The sequence below is a fragment of the Bombina bombina genome, chromosome 3, assembly GCF_027579735.1.
Source record: "Bombina bombina isolate aBomBom1 chromosome 3, aBomBom1.pri, whole genome shotgun sequence".
NCBI lineage: Eukaryota > Metazoa > Chordata > Amphibia > Anura > Bombinatoridae > Bombina > Bombina bombina.
In genome coordinates this window covers 1,057,746,015-1,057,768,036 of record NC_069501.1, presented here as the reverse complement: position 1 = coordinate 1,057,768,036, position 22,022 = coordinate 1,057,746,015, and the positions used below count along the sequence as shown (strand labels likewise).

The following is a 22,022-nucleotide window of genomic DNA, read 5'->3' as shown; positions in this document are numbered from 1 at the left end:
TTTAAATTTAGAAAAAAATGGTAATATTTATTGTTGTCCCATGTATAGGAATAGGTGCACTTGTGTTCTTATGGAAATATCAGTATGTATGTAACCCCTTAAAGGGACAGTCTACCATAGAATTGTTATTGTTTTAAAAGATAGATAATCCCTTTATTACCCATTCCCCAGTTTTGCATAACCAACACAGTTATAATAATATACTTTTAAACTCTGTGATTATCTTGTATCTAAGCCTCTGCAAACTGCCCCTTTATTTCAGTTATTTTGACAGACTTGCAGTTTAGCCAATAAGTGCCTGCTCCTAGATAACTTCACGTGCACGAGCACAGTGTTATCTATATGAAATACATGAACTAACACCCTCTAGTGGTGAAAAACTGTTAAAATGCATTCTGAAAAGAGGTGGCCTTCAAGGTCTAAGAAATTAGCATATGAACCTCCTAGGTTAAGCTTTCAACTAAGAATACCAAGAGAACAAAGCAAAATTGGTGATAAAAGTAAATTGGAAAATTGTTTAAAATTACATGCTCTATCTGAATCATGAAAGTTTTTTTGGCCTAGACTGTCCCTTTAAGGACCAGGACTATTTTTAAATTTCTGCTGAGTTTGTGTTTAGCTGTAATTTTCCTCTTACTCATTTACTGTACCCACACATATTATATACCGTTTTTTTCTCGCCATTAAATGGACTTTCTAAAGATACCATTATTTTCATCATATATTATAATTTACTATAAAAAAATATAAAATATGATAAAAAAATTGAAAAAAACACACTTTTTCTAACTTTGACCCCAAAATCTGTTACACATCTACAACCACCAAAAAACACCCATGCTAAATAGTTTCTAAATTTTGTTCTGAGTTAAGAAATACCCAATGTTTACATGTTCTTTGCTTTTTTGCAAGTTATAGGGCATAAAGTACAAATAGCACTTTGCTATTTCCAATTATTAGCGATAGTTACATTGTAACACTGATATCTGTCAGGAATCCCTGAATATCCCTTGACATGTATATATATTCTTTTTAGTAGACAACCCAAAGTATTGATCTAGGCCCATTTTGGTATATTTCATGCCACCATTTCACCGCCAAATGCGATCAAATAAAAAAATCGGTTAACTTTTTCACTAACTTTAGGTTTCTCACTGAAATTATTTACAAACAGCTTGTGCTATTATGGCAAAAATGGTTGTAAATGCTTCTCTGGGAAATAGCAGACATATATGGCTTTGGCATTGATTTTTGGTATTAGAAGGCCAATAATGGCCGCTGTGCACCACACTTGTATTATGCCCAGCAGTGAAGGGGTTAATTAGGTAGCTTGTAGGGTTAATTTTAGTTTTAGTGTAGAAAATAGAGATCAGCCTCCCACCTGACACATCCCACCCCCTGATCCCCCTGACCCCTCTCAAACAGCTCTCTTCTCCTCCCCCACCTCACAATTGCCACCACCATCTTAAGTTCTGGCAGAAAGTCTTTTTTTTGTTTTTGTTTTATATATTTTATATGAATTGTAGGATCCCCAATTACCCCTCAACCTCCCTGACCCACCCCCCAAACAGCTCTCTAAGCCTATTGGCTGCCATCTTAGGAACTGGCAGCTGTCTGCCAGTACCCAGTTTATTAACACATGTGCCCTTTTATATATATATATATATATATATATATATATATATATATATATATAAAAAAACCTATTTTCTGTAGTGTAGCTTTCCCCCTTCAATACCCTACCCCCCTCCCGGATCCCTTTCCAAAAAATGTTTCCTCTCAATTTCCCCTCTCCTTCTTTCGGCTCTTCACAATTAATGACCACACTCCCGAGCCCCGCCCCCGCTTCTTTGCACACTCACGTCAGACACTTGCAGGATCCGGAATGCGCACCGGCGATGGGCTGCCCACCCGCCTCCCTGCTATGGCTCCCATCCACCAACGATCAGCCCTCTCTGCATCGGTAACTCTGCAAATCTATTTCTGCAGTGCCCCACTAATGGGGCATGCAAAAATAGTGCAATCTCGCTATTTTTAGCGAGATCGAGGCAGAGAGAAGCCCAGGACTGCAGCGATGTACAGGGTATGTCGCTGGTCCTTAAGGGCATAACAACCAGCGTTGTACAGGGTACAACACTGGTCGTTAAGGGGTTAAAGAGACACTCTACACCAGAATTTTTATTGTTTAAAAAGTTAGATAATCTCTTTATTACCCATTCCCTAGTTTTGCATAACCAACATAGTTATATTAATATACTTTTTACCTCTGTGATTACCTTGTATCTAAGCCTTTGCAGACTGCCCCCTTATTTCATTTTTTTGACACACTGGCACTTTAGCCAATCAGTGCTGGCTCCTTGGTAACTCCACGGGCGTGAGCACAATGTTATTAATAAGGCATGGCACACATGCACTAATGCCCTCTAGTTGTGAAAAACTGTCAAAATGCATTCAGATATGAGGCAGCCTTCAAGGTCTAAGAAATTAGCATATGAGCCTACCTAGGTTTAGCTTTCAACTAAGAATACCAAAAGAACAAAGTAAAATTGGTGCTTAAAGTAAATTGGAAAGTTGTTTAAAATTACATGCCCTTGCTGAATAATGAAAGTTTATTTTGGACTATTGCAAGCACATAGCTACAAAATTTAAACTAGACCTATGCCTAGCGCAGCAATACATATTACATATATTACAAAAGTGGAAAGTATAAATATAAAAAAATAGTATTTGGTTATAGTTAAAAACTATGTATTAAAAATAAGTGTATCTTTATTTTTGTTTCTCTTTAGAGGTGGTCACAGGTAAGGAGCACAGCAACTAATTGAATTTCAAGAAATCCGACGTCGGATGGAAGCGTTAACACAGCGTTAACTTACACCTGCACAAAAAGATTGACTGCACACAATGCGCAAAATATTTCAAAGGAAATCTAGTACTAAAATTGATCCGTAACCTACTTTTAGCTGTCTGCAACTTCGGTAGCTTACAGCACCATTTTTTATGGCTCAATGGAAACGAGCTAGCTCCCAGTAGTGCATTGCTGTACTTGAGTATACCTAGGTATGATTTTCAACAAAGGATGCCAAAAGAACAAAGGAAATTTGATAATAGCAGTATATTGTTGTTTAAAATTGCACGCTCTATCTGAATCATGCATGTTTAATGCATAATGTCCTTTTAACTTGCTTAACTAGTTTTACTTAGAGCTGCCCAAAACCTGAAATAAACCTAAATAAAGTACAAAGCACTTAAAACATTGCACTAAGTAGTGCATTTTAATTCTATTTAAAGGTACCAAGATCTGTTTAAATATATCATTTAGCCCATCCATGGACCCTATTTTACTTACTTCCACCAAGCTTCCTTAGTTCCAAGTGTTTCTATAAAAAAAAAAAAAAAAAAAAAGTGATCCCCTGACAGTGCATTCAATAACAAGCCATACAACAGTCCGTTTCTCGAAAGGAGAACACGCTCCCAGTGGCTTGCTTCAGTGGGGTCAGTCTTTCCTTTTTGTCAATGGAGCAGCTGTTCTGGCTTGTGATTGGCTGTAATGCTTGGTGAGACACTTTTTACAAAAAGAGCTTTGGGCTGAGGGGGGTTTATGGGGTAAATGTAATTGTTAAAGAAAATCAGTCCAAAAGACTTGGCCACATGACTAAAACACTTCAAAAAGTTATTATGTTTACTGATAATTACTTTTAAAAATAATAAGGCTTTATTTGGCAGATATTAACAAATGTTTCTCTGTATCTAGCTTTTCCCAAATTAATAGTTGACCTGATTAATTTTAATCATAGCTGTTTAATAACACACAATCTAGTACTTCATAAGTACAGCTTGGTAATCTCTTCTTCTGAATGTGTTGTTTTTCAGGTGGTCACCTGGCTGCATATGTAGCCATGGCAACCTTCTTTCTGCTTCTGGGTGTCACAGTGATCATCATAGGTATGGTACCATCAAAGTCTGAATGGTGAGAGGCCATATATTAATTCAAAGTCAATATATATATCTTATCTTATCTTTCTGTCTTTGATTTTCATCTTTTTTCACATTCAAATTGACCCAGTGGTGAGAAGAAAAAAACTTTGTGGTCTGCATGTTACAAGCGAGGAACTACATCAGTTGCAGGAAGTGCTCACAGAACCCCACAATCCTCCACTACAACCAGTGGAAGGGCTCACCCTATTGCAGGTACAGACACATTTATATTTATCCACATATAGATACATCTCTAGGTATGAGAAAAGGGTTGACACAAAAATACTGGATGTCTGTTGAGCAATCCTTTAGGTTGGTGAGAACGTGGTAACATCTAGACCAGATCTCCTGGGCCTGCAGCGCCCGTCAGTCCAGAACCTCTCAGCTGCAGTCCATATAGTTACATGCCCATCTCAGACCTTAGATAAATAATTGCCCTGTAGCCCCAATCACCAATATGTTCACATGGAATTCTAGATCAGAACCTGTTACATGTGGTGCCAAATAATTGTATACTGATATTTAATCACAAACAAGATACCATCAGTTACCTTTTTATACATTAATTTTACTGGTGAGGACATTAGATGCACAGGCAAGGAAGATGATGATCTAGCAGGGCTCTTTTCTCTGGGTTATTCAATCTGCAGTGCAAATTGCAAAGGGAACAATCTGCTGTTTTGAAAAGTTAAAAGTATTTTTAATGCACAATTTTATTTTTAATTTTTTTCACAATTGTGATTATTTTTTTTCTCCATATTGCACAGACCTACTACATAGCTATAATATGTAGTTTGCATGCAATTAAAATGAAGTTGTGAAGAAATATAGTGACAACTGTGTCACAACAGCTCCCAAGTGATAGCAACAGCTGGTCCTTTCTAGGGGAGTCAGTATTCTACAGTAGCAACAATATCCTTAGGGGTTGATTTATCAAGATACAACGGACAGGGGCAGACATATGCGCCCCTGTCCGCCACAGCTCAGCTCTGGCAGGCTGAATTCCGCTGCTGGAATTCAGCATTGCACAAGAACGCAATCTTGGGCTCTTGTGCAACACCGCTCCTCGCACAGCCAATCACACACGGGCAGGAGCTGTCAATCTCCCCGGTCAGAAAGGTTTAGGGAAGCAGCAGTCTAATGACCACTCCTTCATAAATACGTACTACAGACCAGGAAGCTTCACATCAGTGTCACTGCATGTAAAGCTACTGCCGCCATTTTACTTACCTCATGGTTTGTTGCTTCAGTCCTGAGGTATGCACAGGCAAGGAAGATGGTGAACTAGCAGGGCTCTTTTCTCTGGGTTATTCAATCTGCAGTGCAAATTGCAAAGGGAACAAGATGCTGTTTTGAAAAGTTAAATGTATTTTTTAATACAAAATTGTATTTTAATTTTTTTTATAAAATCGCAATTAAAATCACAATATATTATCAAAACAATTGTGATTACTTTATTTCTCCATTTCGCACAGACCTACTACATAGCTATAATATGCAGTTTGCAAACTTTGCATGCAATAAAAATGAAGTTGTGAAGAAATAGTGAAATAGTACATATGCGTCCCTGTCCTCCGCAGCTCACCTCTGGCGGGCTGAATTACGCTGCTGGAATTCAGCATTGCACAAGAATGCAATTATGCGCTCTTGTGCAGCACCGCCCCCTGCCCACGCACAGCCAATCACGCATGGGCAGGAGCTGTCAGTCTCCCTGGTCAGAGAGGTTTAGGGAAGCAGCGGTCTGATGATGACCACTGCTTCATAAATACGGACTGCAGGTTCTCTTGTGAGAACCTGCAGTTGTAGGGGGTGAAGGCTAGCAAAGCCTTTGATAAATCGACCCCTATGTATGTCTGGTTGCTATGCCCATTTCTCCCTACAGCTGCAATAATCAGGTGTAATATTCTTACACCAGCATTAATGTGATCTACAACTTAAAGAGACATAAAAGATGTTTGTAAGCAAAAATTATTATTGTTGTATGTATTTAAACTGTCATTTTCATAGCAAAACTAAATTGTTTTGCAGGACCCATTTAAAAAAAAAAACTACACTAACTGTAATTAAACATTTTATATGTGTTCTAATTAAAAATAAATGTTTATCTACATTGAGATAACTTTCAACTCAATAAATCCTAAATGGAACCTGGACCACCACATTTAACCCTAACCGCAGCTGACCTGGTTCTGTGGACAGCAATACTGTAATCTTGTTCCAAATAAAATATTGTTAAAAACATGCTTTTAAACTATGACACTTTATAATTTATAATTGAAGTTAAAGGGACAGTCAAGTCCAATATAAACTTTCATGATTCAGATAGGGCATGCAATTTTAAAAGACTTTCCATTTTACTTTTATCACCAATTTTGCTTTGTTCTCTTGGTGTTCTTAGTTGAAAGCTAAACCTAGGTAGGCTCATATGCTAATTTCTTAGACCTTGAAGGCCGCCTCTTATGTGAATGCATTTTGACAGTTTTTAACTACTAGAGGGGGTTAGTTCATGTGTGTCATATAGATAACATTGAGCTTGCGCACTTGAAGTTACGTAGGAGTAAACACTGATCTGCGAAAATGCAAGGATGTCAAAATAACTAAAATAAGGGGGTAGTTTGCAGAGGATTAGATACAAGGTAATCACAGAGGTAAAAAGTGTATTATTATAACTGTGTTATAATATAGGGGGTAGTTTGCAGAGGCTTAGATACAAGGTAATCACAGAGGTAAAAAGTGTATTATTATAACTGTGTTATAATATAGGGGGTAGTTTTCAGAGGCTTAGATACAAGGTAATCACAGAGGTAAAAAGTGTATTATAACTGTGTTGGTTATGCAAAACTGGAAAATGGGTAATAAATGGATTATGTATCTTTTTAAACAACAAAAATTCTGGTGTTGACTGTCCCTTTAAGTGTGTGGATGTTTAGATGACAAAATTACACAACAATGTATGAAATCATTAATTACACACATCGGGGCCTAGTTATCAAGCCGTCAACCTCAAATACGCTGGAATTCCGCAGCTTATTTGTGGCGAGGCTGATTCGCCTTAGTTATCAAAGGCTAGAGACCGGCAAAAGTAGAATTTTGTGACGTAAACTTCGATCCGCTGGACTCAGTCCGACACAGATCGATTCTTACGTCACTCCAGATGTTTCGCACCCAAGTGCGGCACAATCTGACTACTTTTGCTAGTTATCAAAAAACTAGCAGGTACGCTCGGCACTTTTCCGGCCCAGCGTACCTGGTTTTCAATCCGCCGCCCTGGAGGCGGCGGATCCCACAGGAATCAATGGGAGTCTGACCATAGCGAAAGTACAAGTTCGCTGCTGCCAGACATCCCATTGATTCCTATGGGAAACGTCTGCACCTAACACCCTAACATGTACCCCGAGTCTAAACACCCCTAATCTGCACCCCCCTACACCGCCGCAACTAAATAAATATATTACCCCCTAAACCGCCGCTCCCGGAGCCCACCGCCACTATAATAAATATGTTAACCCCTAAACCGCCACTCCCGGAGCCCACCGCAAGCTACTCTATACATATTAACCCCTAAACCGCCGCTCCCGGACACCGCGGCAACCTACATTATACCTAGTAACCCCTATCCTGCCCCCCCTATACCGCCGCCCTCTATAATAAAGTTATTAACCCCTAATCTGCCCCCCCTACACCATCGCCACCTATAATACATTTATTAACCCCTATCCTGCCCCCCCTACACCGCCGCCACTGTAATAAAATTATTAACCCCTAAACCTAAGTGTAACACTAACCCTAACACCCCCCTAACTTAAATATTAATTAAATAAATATAAATAATATTTCTATTATTAACTAAATGAATCCTATTTAAAACTAAATACTTACCTATAAAATAAACCCTAATATAGCTACAATATAAATAATAATTATATTGTAGCTATTTTAGGATTTATTTTTATTTTACAGGCAAATTTCAATTTATTTTAACTAGGTACAATAGCTATTAAATAGCTATTAACTATTTAATAGCTTACCTAGCTAAAATAAAGAGAAATTTACCTGTAAAATAAAAACTAACCTAAGTTACAATTACACCTAACACTACACTATACTTTAATAAATTTTTCCTATTTAAAACTACTTACCTGTAAAATAAACCCTAAGATAGCTACAATGTAATTAATAATTACATTGTAGCTATTTTAGGATTTATAATTATTTTACAGGTAACTTTGTATTTATTTTAGCTAGTTAGAATAGTTATTAAATAGTTATTAACTATTTAATAACTATCTAGCTAAAAGAAATACAAAATTACCTGTAAAATAAATCCTAACCTAAGTTACAATTAAACCTAACACTACACTATCATTAAATTAATTAAATAAATTAACTACAAATAACTACAATTAAATACAATTACATAAACTAACTAAAGTACAAAAAATAAAAAAGCTAAGTTACAAAAAATAAAAAACATAAGTTACAAACATTTAAAAAATAATACAACAATTTTAAGCTAATTACACCTAATCTAAGCCCCCTAATAAAATAACAAAGCCCCCCAAAATAAAAAAATTCCCTACCCTATTCTACATTAAAAAAGTTCAAAGCTCTTTTACCTTACCAGCCCTTAAAAGGGCCTTTTGTGGGGCATGCCCCAAAGAAAACTGCTCTTTTGCCTGTAAAAGAAAAATACAACCCCCCCCAACATTAAAACCCACCACCCACATACCCCTAATCTAACCCAAACCCCCCTTAAAATAACCTAACACTAATCCCCTGAAGATCATCCTACCTTGAGTCGTCTTCACTCTGAAGAGGAGATCCGGAGCGCCAGAAGTGATCCTCCAAGGGGCGCTGAAGAAGTCTTCCATCCGATGAAGTGATCCTCCAAGCGGCGCTGAAGAAGTCTTCCATCCGGGCGATGTCATCTTCCAAGCGGCGCTGAAGATCATCTTGCATCCGGGCGATGTCATCTTCCAAGCGGGGTCTTCAATCTTCTTGCTTCAGGATCCATCTTCATCCCGCCGACGCGGAACATCCTTCTTCCCCGACGGACTAACGACGAATGAAGGCTCCTTTAAGGGACGTTTGGGTTAGATTAGGGGTATGTGGGTTTTAATGTTGGGGGGGGGGGTTGTATTTTTCTTTTACAGGCAAAAGAGCAGTTTTCTTTGGGGCATGCCCCACAAAAGGCCCTTTTAAGGGCTGGTAAGGTAAAAGAGCTTTGAACTTTTTTAATATAGAATAGGGTAGGGAATTTTTTTATTTTGGGGGGCTTTGTTATTTTATTTGGGGGCTTAGATTAGGTGTAATTAGCTTAAAATTGTTGTAATATTTTTTAAATGTTTGTAACTTATGTTTTTTATTTTTTGTAACTTAGCTTTTTTTATTTTTTGTACTTTAGTTAGTTTATGTAATTGTATTTAATTGTAGTTATTTGTAGTTAATTTATTTAATTAATTTAATGATAGTGTAGTGTTAGGTTTAATTGTAACTTAGGTTAGGATTTATTTTACAGGTAATTTTGTATTTCTTTTAGCTAGGTAGTTATTAAATAGTTAATAACTATTTAATAACTATTCTAACTAGCTAAAATAAATACAAAGTTACCTGTAAAATAAATATAAATCCTAAAATAGCTACAATGTAATTATTAATTACATTGTAGCTATCTTAGGGTTTATTTTACAGGTAAGTATTTAGTTTTAAATAGGATTCATTTAGTTAATAATAGAAATATTATTTAGATTTATTTAATTAATATTTAAGTTAGGGGGTGTTAGGGTTAGTGTTAGACTTAGGTTTAGGGGTTAATACATTTATTACAGTGGCTGCAGTGTAGTGGGGGGCAGGATAGGGGTTAATAAATGTATTATAGGTGGCGACGGTGTAGGGGGGGCAGATTAGGGGTTAATAAATTTAATATAGGTTGCGGCAGGGTCCGGGAGCAGCGGTTTAGGGGTTAAACTATTTATTTAGTTGCGGCGAGGTGCGGGATCAGCAGGATAGGGGTTAATAACTTTATTATAGAGGGCGACGGTATAGGGGGGGCAGGATAGGGGTTACTAGGTATAATGTAGGTTGCGGCGGTGTCCGGGAGCGGCGGTTTAGGGGTTAATAAATTTATAAGTGTTGCGGCGGGGTCTAGGAGCGGCGGTTTAGGGGTTAATACATTTATAATAGTTGCGGCGGGGTCTAAGAGCGGTGGTTTAGGGGTTAGTAACTTTATTTAGTTGCGGGGGGCTCCGGGGGCGCCGGTATAGGTGGTAGAACAGTGTAGTTTACTGTGAGTGCTTAGTGACAGGCTAGCAATAAAGCTGTCAAAAAGTCGAAGAGCAGCGAGATCGGATGAGTGATAACTCTCACAGTCCGCTGCTCATCGCCCCGTACTTGGTGCGCGGCTTTTTGACAGATTTATTGATAACTTAGGCGTATTTTTTCAGGTCCGCGGAAGGCAGGAAAGTTGACACGATGATAACTACCCCCCATCATGTATTGATATAATGGCTTTAAAAGTGAAAAGTGTGGCCATACACGTTAGGTGGCAGTTATTATCAATGTTAAAACAATCAGCAGCGTATTTCGCTATTAGTTAGGTATATTTTTCTTCTGTGTAGGCCTGTGGAAATTCCTGATACAAAACACCCTCCAAAAAAATAAAAAGCCTGATTATTATATTTTTCATGTGTTTACCCGATCCATATGTCACAAAAACAGATGTTCTAGTTATATTACATATTTAGTTGTATATTGCATACTTAGTTCAGAAAGAGTTCAAAGACGTACACTTCTAATGCAATAAAATGCCATTGAAATGTAAGCTTGTGTGTGTTGTATGTTGTGTGTATGTGACTATCACACATACTGTGACAAGTGTCTTATCTGTATGAGATTTGTGTTATGAGATCAGTTATGGAGAAGTTCACATAGCATGATGGTTACTGAATCACTCTAAATTAAAGTGATATAAAACATAGAATTGTTCTTCAGTTGTTCAGGTAAAGTGTATAATTGTAAAAAAAACAAGTTTCAAATTATCTTTGTATCAAATTTACTTCATTTTCTTTACTTTGTAGAAAAAACAAACAGGTAGGCAGCCTCAGGAATGGCACCAGTTTTGCAAGACAATGTTATACATTTGCAAGAGCATTAGATGGCAGCAGTATTTACTGACATGCAGTGTTCCAGACACATGCATGCCACTTAGTTATTCGCTTCAACAAATAATACAATGAGAAAGAAGCTAATTTGATAGAAGTTTATTTAATTTTTTTTGGATGCTCTATCTGAATCACAAAAGAAAAATGTTGTGTTTCATGTACCTTTAATAAAGTGAATGTGTAGAGAATTAGTATTAATAAAGTTAATTAGTCAATAGAGTGTGGCAAGTTAACATGGAACTGGTTGGAAAATGGTTTCTAAAATGAACAAACATGTGTGTGCTTGAGAACAATATACAGAGAATGTATGTGATTAGTACAGAATCATAATACACCTTTGTGTTGACAGGTAGTGAGAGAAGAAGAGTTGGCTGCAAATGTGTGGCTTGGTTCTCTTCAGGGGCGGGAAGTGATTATAAAGTGCTTCCCACCTTCCCTGAAAGAGCTATACAGACAGGAGTGGAGAATCCTCAGTCTCATGACTCCCCTCCAGCATGAGAATATTGCGTGTCTCCTGGCTGCGGGGAGCGGTTCTGCTGGGATCCTGAAACATCACCAGCTGTTGGTCTTGAAACATTATCCAGAGGTGAAAGCTAAGTTCCTGAATAATTTAGATGATATTAAAAATAGTGAAGAATTTGATAGAAGTAGTGTCCTAAAAGGGCTTTTGTAGCGTGACTCTTAGTCCATATTATAATTCCCCGGTCCATGAAATGAGCTTAATTAGATTTTGTAGGGATGGAGCTTGATATGCTGATGCCCTTATTTAGAATGTTTTAGGAAACCGAGAAGAGTAAATTACTGTTGGCCTTGTTGATAATTTACCATATAGAATTAGACACCCCCCCCCCCCAAAAAAAAATGACTGAGGTGCTATAGGTATTTATTACCTAACATTTTATTACCCTATTCAAGACAGGCAAGAGTTGTAGTGAGCCACAGGATGTTATGAAGAGATTGCAGAAGGTGGTGAATTGAAGATGGTATCTGCTCTACAACAAGCTGTCTCCACCAAAGGCATTCAGTCTTCTGCCTTCCTGACTAACTAAAACTGAAAAAAATAAACAATATAAAAACTCTTGTCTTAACAAATGTATTAATTCACTGTCACCTCTATTGTTAAAGAAAGTAGTTTCTATGACACCTTTGCTGCCAACCACCTACTGAACTACCACAAAGTAACAATAGTGAAGTTAAACACTAAATACATTTTAGAAGCATAGTATTGAGCCTATTCCCACATCCCTCTAGCTATGGGTGCTGCCTAGCTTTCACTACATTCCAGTACCGATGTGTTATATATGTGCAGCAACTCTCTTCAGATACCTGCAGCGCAACCTAGATTACAAAATGTCGGCTCCCATAATTATAGTGAGGTGCATGAAATGTATTTAGGGCTATTGGTGCACTTATGTATATTCTTATATCACACACGCGTTAATTTGAGTGCCTACTACAAGTTAAAAGTAAATGTGTTCACAATATCTTATCTTAAGGCTCGTTATTGAAATGTTAAATATAACATATTTAAAAATATTAATTAAAATTTTAAAATATTAATAATAATTATTGAAAATTATTAGAGATATATATATTTTTTACAGTATCTATAATAATTTTTAATAAGTTAGTGCTATCTTAATTTAAAGGTGATTTATTTAACTTAAAAAAATAATTTGAAAATTCTTTATACAAATAAGGAAAGTATAATTTATATCACTATATGTGTACAGATCAATTAGAGACCAGAAGTTTGTTACATATTTGCTGGCTATTACTTACTGTTGCCTTATATGAATCACTGCTTTTTATTTATTGGTTCCACAGGGCTGTCTGAGGTTTTATCTGACTAGTCACACAACTGACTGGCCCAGGGCTTGTCGCATGGCCACTACCCTAGCAAGAGGACTCGCATTCCTTCACACATACATGTGGAGAGAAGGTTAGGAGGAAGTACTTACTATTAATTCGTATTTCTTTGCATTAATACCCAGTTCTATATTTAAACTGTTTTTTTCTTTCTGTCTGTTGTGGGTTCTGTCTTCTTCTGACACTCATGGTGCCTTGCTTGATGGGCTAAGTGTAATACGTACGCAATGTATTACCACTAACTTTTACATGATACCTATACATTTGCCAGATTTGAGCTGTACAGTTTTCTCAATAGTATAATTTGGCTGGAAAACTGTAAAAACACAAACTCACTGTGTCTAATAAACACAACATTCTGTGTCCTCTGAAAAGATAAAAAAAAAAACAAGTGTAATTATCAAAGTCCATATATTAAAGTTTTTGAACTGTATTAACAGAGTCAAGAGAAGTATCACTGATGATTTAAAGGGACACTGAACCCAATTTTTTTTTATTCATGATTCAGGTAGAGCATGGAAGTTTAATCAACTTTCTAATTTACTCCTATTATCAATGTGTTTTCGTTCTGTTGCTATCTTTATTTTAAAAGCAGGAATGTAAATCTTAGCAGCCAGCCCATTTTAGGTTCAGCACCATGGATAGCACTTTCTTATTGGAGACTTACATTTGCCCACCAATAAGGAAGCATAACCCAGGTTCTCAACCAAAAATGGGCCGGCCTCTATGCATCACATTCCAGCTTTTTAAATAAAGATAGCAAGAGAACAAAGAAAAATTGATAATAGGAATAAATTAGAAAGTTGCTTAAAATTGCATGTTCTATCTGAATCATAAAAGAAAAAATTTGGGTTTAGTGTCCCTTTAAGCATTGGTAAGACATAATAAAATGTTTCATATTTTACCATTTCATGTTAAGGAGGCAAGACGATTTACCCATCCACCCCTTAGCTGTCTCCTGGCATTAGACTGCCAACCCCCAGTGTAGTATATTAATATATAAAGCAGTCATAAACCATCAATTGACTATGCAAGAAAAATAATAATAAATAGATGCACTTTTAAGGAATCCAATAGTGTTTGATGCATCCAGCAACATAAATAAATATTTAATATAAGTTCTGTTGTTTATATTTAACTACTTTTATCTGTAGGTGGTGCCTAGTAGATGAAATAGTCACCATTTTTCATCAGCCATATGAGATCTGTACAGTGACGTTATCTCTCATTTAAAGGATGAGTCTCTTTTCAAATGAGGGTCTCATTGGTGTATGGATTTCATTTTCACAAAGAAAGAGACATAGTTACAAGTCACTCACTTTTCTATTTCTCTAAACCTGTTATATAATGGGTTACAAAATTGCCCTTTTTTACAGTAACCATGCAATATCTAAAGAGTTAAAGGGATAGGAAAGACAAAATTAAACTTGCAGGATTCAGAAAGAACATGAGATTTTAAGACACTTTTAAATTAACTACTATTTTTAAATGTGCTTCATTCTCTTAGTATCCCTTGTTGATAAAGAATATGCACATATCCTACACTAGTGGGAGCTAGCTGCTGATTGGTCCCTGCACACATTTGTCTCTTGTGATTGGCTAACTAGATGTGTTCAGCTAGCTGCCAGTAGTGCAATAATGTTCCATCAGCAAAGGAGAATGACAATTTTGATAAGTAAATTGGAAAAGTTGCTTAAAATGTTATGTTCTATCCAAATCATGAAACAACATTTTGGGAATGAACTCTCATTTGAAAATGTTGGTGGTGCTATACTGTAATCCCAGATGAGCTAAAAAGCTAAAGAATGTATGCAGTAAAAAACTAAAGTACTCTAAACCAGAATCTTGTACATGATCATCTCATCTCTTTGGAAGCAATATGTTTTTTTGTGGTCTTCCAAAGTTAGTAAAGGTCTTACTTGTCTATAAAGATGAAGGTTTAGGCTAATTAATGAGACATATTAGTTGTTTTTTTTCTATCATGCATATGAAATAGCAGCTTCTAAACATGCTAAAAATATTTTTGTGCGAATAAGAGGTTTAGTAAACACTGTTTAAATTTGAAGGGACACTCAAGTCAAAATGAATCCTGAATGATTCAGATAGATCATGCAATTTTAAACAACTTTCCAATTTACTTCCATTAAAAAAATGTGCACAGTCTTTTTATATTTACACTTTTCTAGTCACCAGCTCCTATTGAGCATGTGCAAGAATTTACAATATATAAGTGTATGCATTTGTGATTGGCTGATAGCTGTCACATGATACAGGGGTGGGGAAATAGACATAACTTTTAAATTTGTCAGAAAAAAAATCTACTTCTCATTTGAAGTTCAGACAAAGGGGCCGATTTATCAATGTCTGTCCAACATGTTATACTGTAGCATTAACATTGCACAAGCAGTTCTGGTGAACTGCTTGTGCAATGCCGTCCCTGCAGATTTGTGGCCAATTGGCCACTAGCAGGGGGTGTCAATCAACCCGATCGTATAGGATCGGGTGGATTGCAGACCACAGCTTCAGAGGCGACGGATCAGTTATGGAGCAGTCTTAAGAACGCTGCTTAATAAGTGCTGTTTGCAGCAAGCCTGAAGGCTCGTGCGGAAACAGGGGTATCAGGGGCCCCTAAATCAGCCCCTAAGTGCTATTGCAATGTCTTTTTATCGTGCATTTGTTGATTATGAAAATCTACTGTATTTACTGGTCCTTTAAGGTGACATTAACAGGAAGTGACTCATTAAGTGATAGGAACATCTTACACATAAAAAGTTGGTTTATTCAGCACACGCACATCATTATTTTCAAAAATACAGAATACTGTAATACATATTTAAGCATTATCTTTTAAATGGAACATGTAAGTCACATGAAGTTTTTCTAGCTATTGTTCTGTCTCAGTGAGTGCGTCTCTCTCTATTTTCTTGATTTTATGTAAATTACTCTTAGGTCTCCCTAAGAGTAAAAGGGGGAAACAAGACGTTGGACTCCTTGCACACGTTCCCTAGAGATATGCAACTGCACCTCACTAACGAGGCCCAAGAGAGGCCGAAACGTACATCTGGGGTTGTTGTTTGTCTTGTTCAGAGAAGAATTGCCTGGTATTTCGGTGTTGGACTGTCATTGGGCAGGATCAGACTGATATGCTACAGGATATTTTTTTCTCTGTGAAAAGGCATAGGCCTAGATTTAGAGTTCGGCGGTAGCCGTCAAAACCAGCGTTAGAGGCTCCTAACGCTGGTTTTGGCCGCCCGCTGGTATTTGGAGTCAGTGATTAAAGGGTCTAACGCTCACTTTACAGCCGCGACTTTTCCATACCGCAGATCCCCCTACGCCATTTGCGTAGCCTATCTTTTCAATGGGATCTTCCTAACGCCGGTATTTAGAGTCGTTTCTGCAGTGAGCGTTAGAGCTCTAACGACAAGATTCCAGCCGCCTGAAAATAGCAGGAGTTAAGAGCTTTCTGGCTAACGCCGGTTCATAAAGCTCTTAACTACTGTACCCTAAAGTACACTAACACCCATAAACTACCTATGTACCCCTAAACCGAGGTCCCCCCACATCGCCGCCACTCGATTAAAATTTTTAACCCCTAATCTGCCGACCGCCACCTACGTTATACTTATGTACCCCTAATCTGCTTCCCCTAACACCGCCGACCCCTGTATTATATCTATTAACCCCTAACTTGCCCCCCACAACGTCGCCGCAAGCTACTTAAAATAATTAACCCCTAATCTTCCGACCGCAAATCGCCGCCACCTACGTTATCCCTATGTACCCCTAATCTGCTACCCCTAACATCGCCGACCCCTATGTTATATTTATTAACCCCTAATCTGCCCCCCTCAACGTCGCCGACACCTGCCTACACTTATTAACCCCTAATCTGCCGAGCGGACCGCACTGCTACTATAATAAAGTTATTAACCCCTAATCCGCCTCACTAACCCTATCATAAATAGTATTAACCCCTAATCTGCCCTCCCTAACATCGCCGACACCTACCTTCAATTATTAACCCCTAATCTGCCGACCGGAGCTCACCGCTATTCTAATAAATGTATTAACCCCTAAAGCTAAGTCTAACCCTAACACTAACACCCCCCTAAGTTAAATATAATTTTTATCTAACGAAATAAATTAACTCTTATTAAATAAATGATTCCTATTTAAAGCTAAATACTTACCTGTAAAATACATCCTAATATAGCTACAATATAAATTATAATTATATTATAGCTATTTTAGGATTAATATTTATTTTACAGGCAACTTTGTAATTATTTTAACCAGGTACAATAGCTATTAAATAGTTAAGAACTATTTAATAGTTACCTAGTTAAAATAATAACAAATTTACCTGTAAAATAAATCCTAACCTAAGATATAATTAAACCTAACACTACCCTATCAATAAAATAATTAAATAAACTACCTACAATTACCTACAATTAACCTAACACTACACTATCAATAAATTAATTAAACACAATTGCTACAAATAAATACAATTAAATAAACTATCTAAAGTACAAAAAATAAAAAAGAACTAAGTTACAGAAAATAATAAAATATTTACAAACATAAGAAAAATATTACAACAATTTTAAACTAATTACACCTACTCTAAGCCCCCTAATAAAATAACAAAGCCCCCCAAAATAAAAAATTCCCTACCCTATTCTAAAATACAAATATTACAAGCTCTTTTACCTTACCAGCCCTGAACAGGGCCCTTTGCGGGGCATGCCCCAAGAATTTCAGCTCTTTTGCCTGTAAAAAAAAACATACAATACCCCCCCCCCAACATTACAACCCACCACCCACATACCCCTAATCTAACCCAAACCCCCCTTAAATAAACCTAACACTACCCCCCTGATGATCTTCCTACCTTGTCTTCACCATGCCAGGTTCACCGATCCGTCCTGGCTCCAAGATCTTCATCCAACCCAAGCGGGGGCTAGACATCCACTGAAGAAGTCCAGAAGAGGGTCCAAAGTCTTCCTCCTATCCGGCAAGAAGAGGACATCCGGACCGGCAAACATCTTCTCCAAGCGGCATCTTCTATCTTCTTCCATCCGATGACGACCGGCTCCATCTTGAAGACCTCCAGCGCGGATCCATCCTCTTCTTCCGACGACTAGACGACGAATGACGGTTCCTTTAAGGGACGTCATCCAAGATGGCGTCCCTCGAATTCCGATTGGCTGATAGGATTCTATCAGCCAATCGGAATTAAGGTAGGAATTTTCTGATTGGCTGATGGAATCAGCCAATCAGAATATAGTTCAATCCGATTGGCTGATCCAATCAGCCAATCAGATTGAGCTCGCATTCTATTGGCTGATCGGAACAGCCAATAGAATGCGAGCTCAATCTGATTGGCTGATTGGATCAGCCAATCGGATTGAACTATATTCTGATTGGCTGATTCCATCAGCCAATCAGAAAATTCCTACCTTAATTCCGATTGGCTGATAGAATCCTATCAGCCAATCGGAATTCGAGGGACGCCATCTTGGATGACGTCCCTTAAAGGAACCGTCATTCGTCGTCTAGTCGTCGGAAGAAGAGGATGGATCCGCGCTGGAGGTCTTCAAGATGGAGCCGGTCGTCATCGGATGGAAGAAGATAGAAGATGCCGCTTGGAGAAGATGTTTGCCGGTCCGGATGTCCTCTTCTTGCCGGATAGGAGGAAGACTTTGGACCCTCTTCTGGACTTCTTCAGTGGATGTCTAGCCCCCGCTTGGGTTGGATGAAGATCTTGGAGCCAGGATGGATCGGTGAACCTGGCATGGTGAAGACAAGGTAGGAAGATCATCAGGGGGGTAGTGTTAGGTTTATTTAAGGGGGGTTTGGGTTAGATTAGGGGTATGTGGGTGGTGGGTTGTAATGTTGGGGGGGGGTATTGTATGTTTTTTTTTACAGGCAAAAGAGCTGAAATTCTTGGGGCATGCCCCGCAAAGGGCCCTGTTCAGGGCTGGTAAGGTAAAAGAGCTTGTAATATTTGTATTTTAGAATAGGGTAGGGAATTTTTTATTTTGGGGGGCTTTGTTATTTTATTAGGGGGCTTAGAGTAGGTGTAATTAGTTTAAAATTGTTGTAATATTTTTCTTATGTTTGTAAATATTTTATTATTTTCTGTAACTTAGTTCTTTTTTATTTTTTGTACTTTAGATAGTTTATTTAATTGTATTTATTTGTAGCAATTGTGTTTAATTAATTTATTGATAGTGTAGTGTTAGGTTAATTGTAGGTAATTGTAGGTAGTTTATTTAATTATTTTATTGATAGGGTAGTGTTAGGTTTAATTATATCTTAGGTTAGGATTTATTTTACAGGTAAATTTGTTATTATTTTAACTAGGTAACTATTAAATAGTTCTTAACTATTTAATAGCTATTGTACCTGGTTAAAATAATTACAAAGTTGCCTGTAAAATAAATATTAATCCTAAAATAGCTATAATATAATTATAATTTATATTGTAGCTATATTAGGATGTATTTTACAGGTAAGTATTTAGCTTTAAATAGGAATTATTTATTTAATAAGAGTTAATTTATTTCGTTAGATAAAAATTATATTTAACTTAGGGGGGTGTTAGTGTTAGGGTTAGACTTAGCTTTAGGGGTTAATACATTTATTAGAATAGCGGTGAGCTCCGGTCGGCAGATTAGGGGTTAATAATTGAAGGTAGGTGTCGGCGATGTTAGGGAGGGCAGATTAGGGGTTAATACTATTTATGATAGGGTTAGTGAGGCGGATTAGGGGTTAATAACTTTATTATAGTAGCGCTCAGGTCCGCTCGGCAGATTAGGGGTTAATAAGTGTAGGCAGGTGTCGGCGACGTTGTGGGGGGCAGATTAGGGGTTAATAAATATAACATAGGGGTCGGCGATGTTAGGGCAGCAGATTAGGGGTACATAGGGATAACGTAGGTGGCGGCGGTTTACGGAGCGGCAGATTAGGGGTTAAAAGTGTAATGCAGGGGTCAGCGATAGCGGGGGCGGCAGATTAGGGGTTAATAAGTGTAAGGTTAGGGGTGTTTAGACTCGGGGTACATGTTAGAGTGTTAGGTGCAGACGTAGGAAGTGTTTCCCCATAGGAAACAATGGGGCTGCGTTAAGAGCTGAACGCTGCTTTTTTTGCAGGTGTTAGGTTTTTTTTCAGCTCAAACAGCCCCATTGTTTCCTATGGGAGAATCGTGCACGAGCACGTTTTTGATGCCGGCCGCGTCCGTAAGCAACTCTGGTATCGAGAGTTGCATTTGCGGTAAATATGCTCTACGCTCCTTTTTTGGAGCCTAACGCAGCATTTGTTTGAACTCTCGATACCAGAGTTAAATTTATGGTGCGGCCAGAAAAAAACCTGCGGAGCGTTAACAGCCCTTTTACCGCCGAACTCCAAATCTAGGCCATAGTGTGCAAAAAGAGACTGCACCCTGAGTGGCACTGTCCTTGTGGACAAGCACAGAAGTTTTTCTAGCTATTGTTCTGTCTCAGTGAGTGCGTCTCTCTATTTTCTTGATTTTATAAAATAAAATAGTATAACAAATCTTTAAATATACAAAACTCGCTCAGTATGGTTTATTTACTATACAACTCTGTATTTTTGGCTCATGGTGTGGCTGCAGTCATATAAATTCAGCAGCACATATCCTCAAGGGACCTGTCAGGATTAAAAGCCTTTGAAGTAACGAGAACGAGGAACCACAATAATGCAGTTTGTTTTTCCAGTAATGCACAAATCACACGCTCTAACAAATTAGATCATATAATGTTAGTATTAGAATGTATCTTTAATGAAGCATATGCATTTAATTAAGGGTTAAATTGTACATGTGTGTCGTATACATGTATAGGCGAGGTACTGTGCATATATGTAATACAGAAATGCCTTTTTCAATTAACTATTAATCCCCAGGGACTTTTGGAAACTACTCCAAATACATATGCCTTCTTTTTTATACTTGAGACATTATTGCATTATTTGTGACTATTTGTGGTTACTGTGCATCATTAAGGAAATACCAAAACTTTGTTCTTCAAGGCCAGATTACAGCACGTAATACAGCTGTGCCAGGAACCTTTCTGTAACATAAATCTAACTTTGAACTCATTCGGCTTCAGTAATATGCGGTCTTAGAAATAATTCTTATGCAAAGAATTTATTGTTTATCATTTATCAGCATATTTTCATCTAACTACTATTTTAAATAAATTTATTTTCATATTCTTAAAAAAAAATGTTTTTCTACTTCAATTGTTCAAAGTAAACTAGTTTTTGGAGATGTGCCACAAAGGTTACTTCTTATGATTGTAATAAAAGGGACAGTATACACTAATTTTCATATAACTGCGTGTAATAAACACTACTATAAAGAATAATATGCACAGATAGTGATAAAAAAGATCCAGTATAAAACCGTTTAAAAAATTACTTAGAAGCTCCCAGTTTAGCTCTGTTAAAAAGGTTACTGGAACACCCACTGCAAGTGGAAAATATATGACCCCTCCCTTCCTTTGCATATGAAAGACTCTTTTTACACAAACAGGAGCAAGCTGGAGTAGGTATACATCAGTATTCTTCTAAAACATTAGGGCTTGGTTAGGAGTCTGAAAATCAGAGCAATTTTATTTAAAAAATAAGCAAAACTATACATTTTAAAAAAAAAAACCTGTATGGGCTATATAAATGGATCTTCTACAAAACATTTATGCAAAGAAAAATCCAGTGTATAATATCCCTTTAAGATTTGTTATCCACAGTAATGGAAAATAGTCTAAGGGATATATTCTTATAAACATGCCAGCTCCAAATGAAATCATCTCACATGTTTAAGGAGATATGATTATTAAAGATCTATGTTAGTTTCCAAATGTTGATCACAAGCCTAGGACCCTAATGTATTTAACAAAGGTCCATTTTAAAACAATGGTGGCTGGAGCTGTAGTTTTATTTTCAAAACATCGCCAGTATAGATACCTTGTATTGTAATGTAAGAGT

At 37.3% G+C, this 22,022-nt stretch overlaps 1 protein-coding gene across 1 annotated transcript in view; it reads left to right on the top strand.

Annotated features, from left to right (window-relative positions):
- AMHR2 (anti-Mullerian hormone receptor type 2) overlaps positions 1 to 22,022 on the top strand; it is a 154,534-nt gene that overhangs the window by 14,034 nt on the left and 118,478 nt on the right. The window contains exons 5-8 of the mRNA XM_053705541.1: positions 3,874 to 3,945; positions 4,067 to 4,191; positions 11,488 to 11,724; positions 12,966 to 13,080. Coding sequence (XP_053561516.1) covers positions 3,874 to 3,945; positions 4,067 to 4,191; positions 11,488 to 11,724; positions 12,966 to 13,080 — 549 coding nt within the window. The remainder of the gene's footprint in view (positions 1 to 3,873; positions 3,946 to 4,066; positions 4,192 to 11,487; positions 11,725 to 12,965; positions 13,081 to 22,022) is intronic.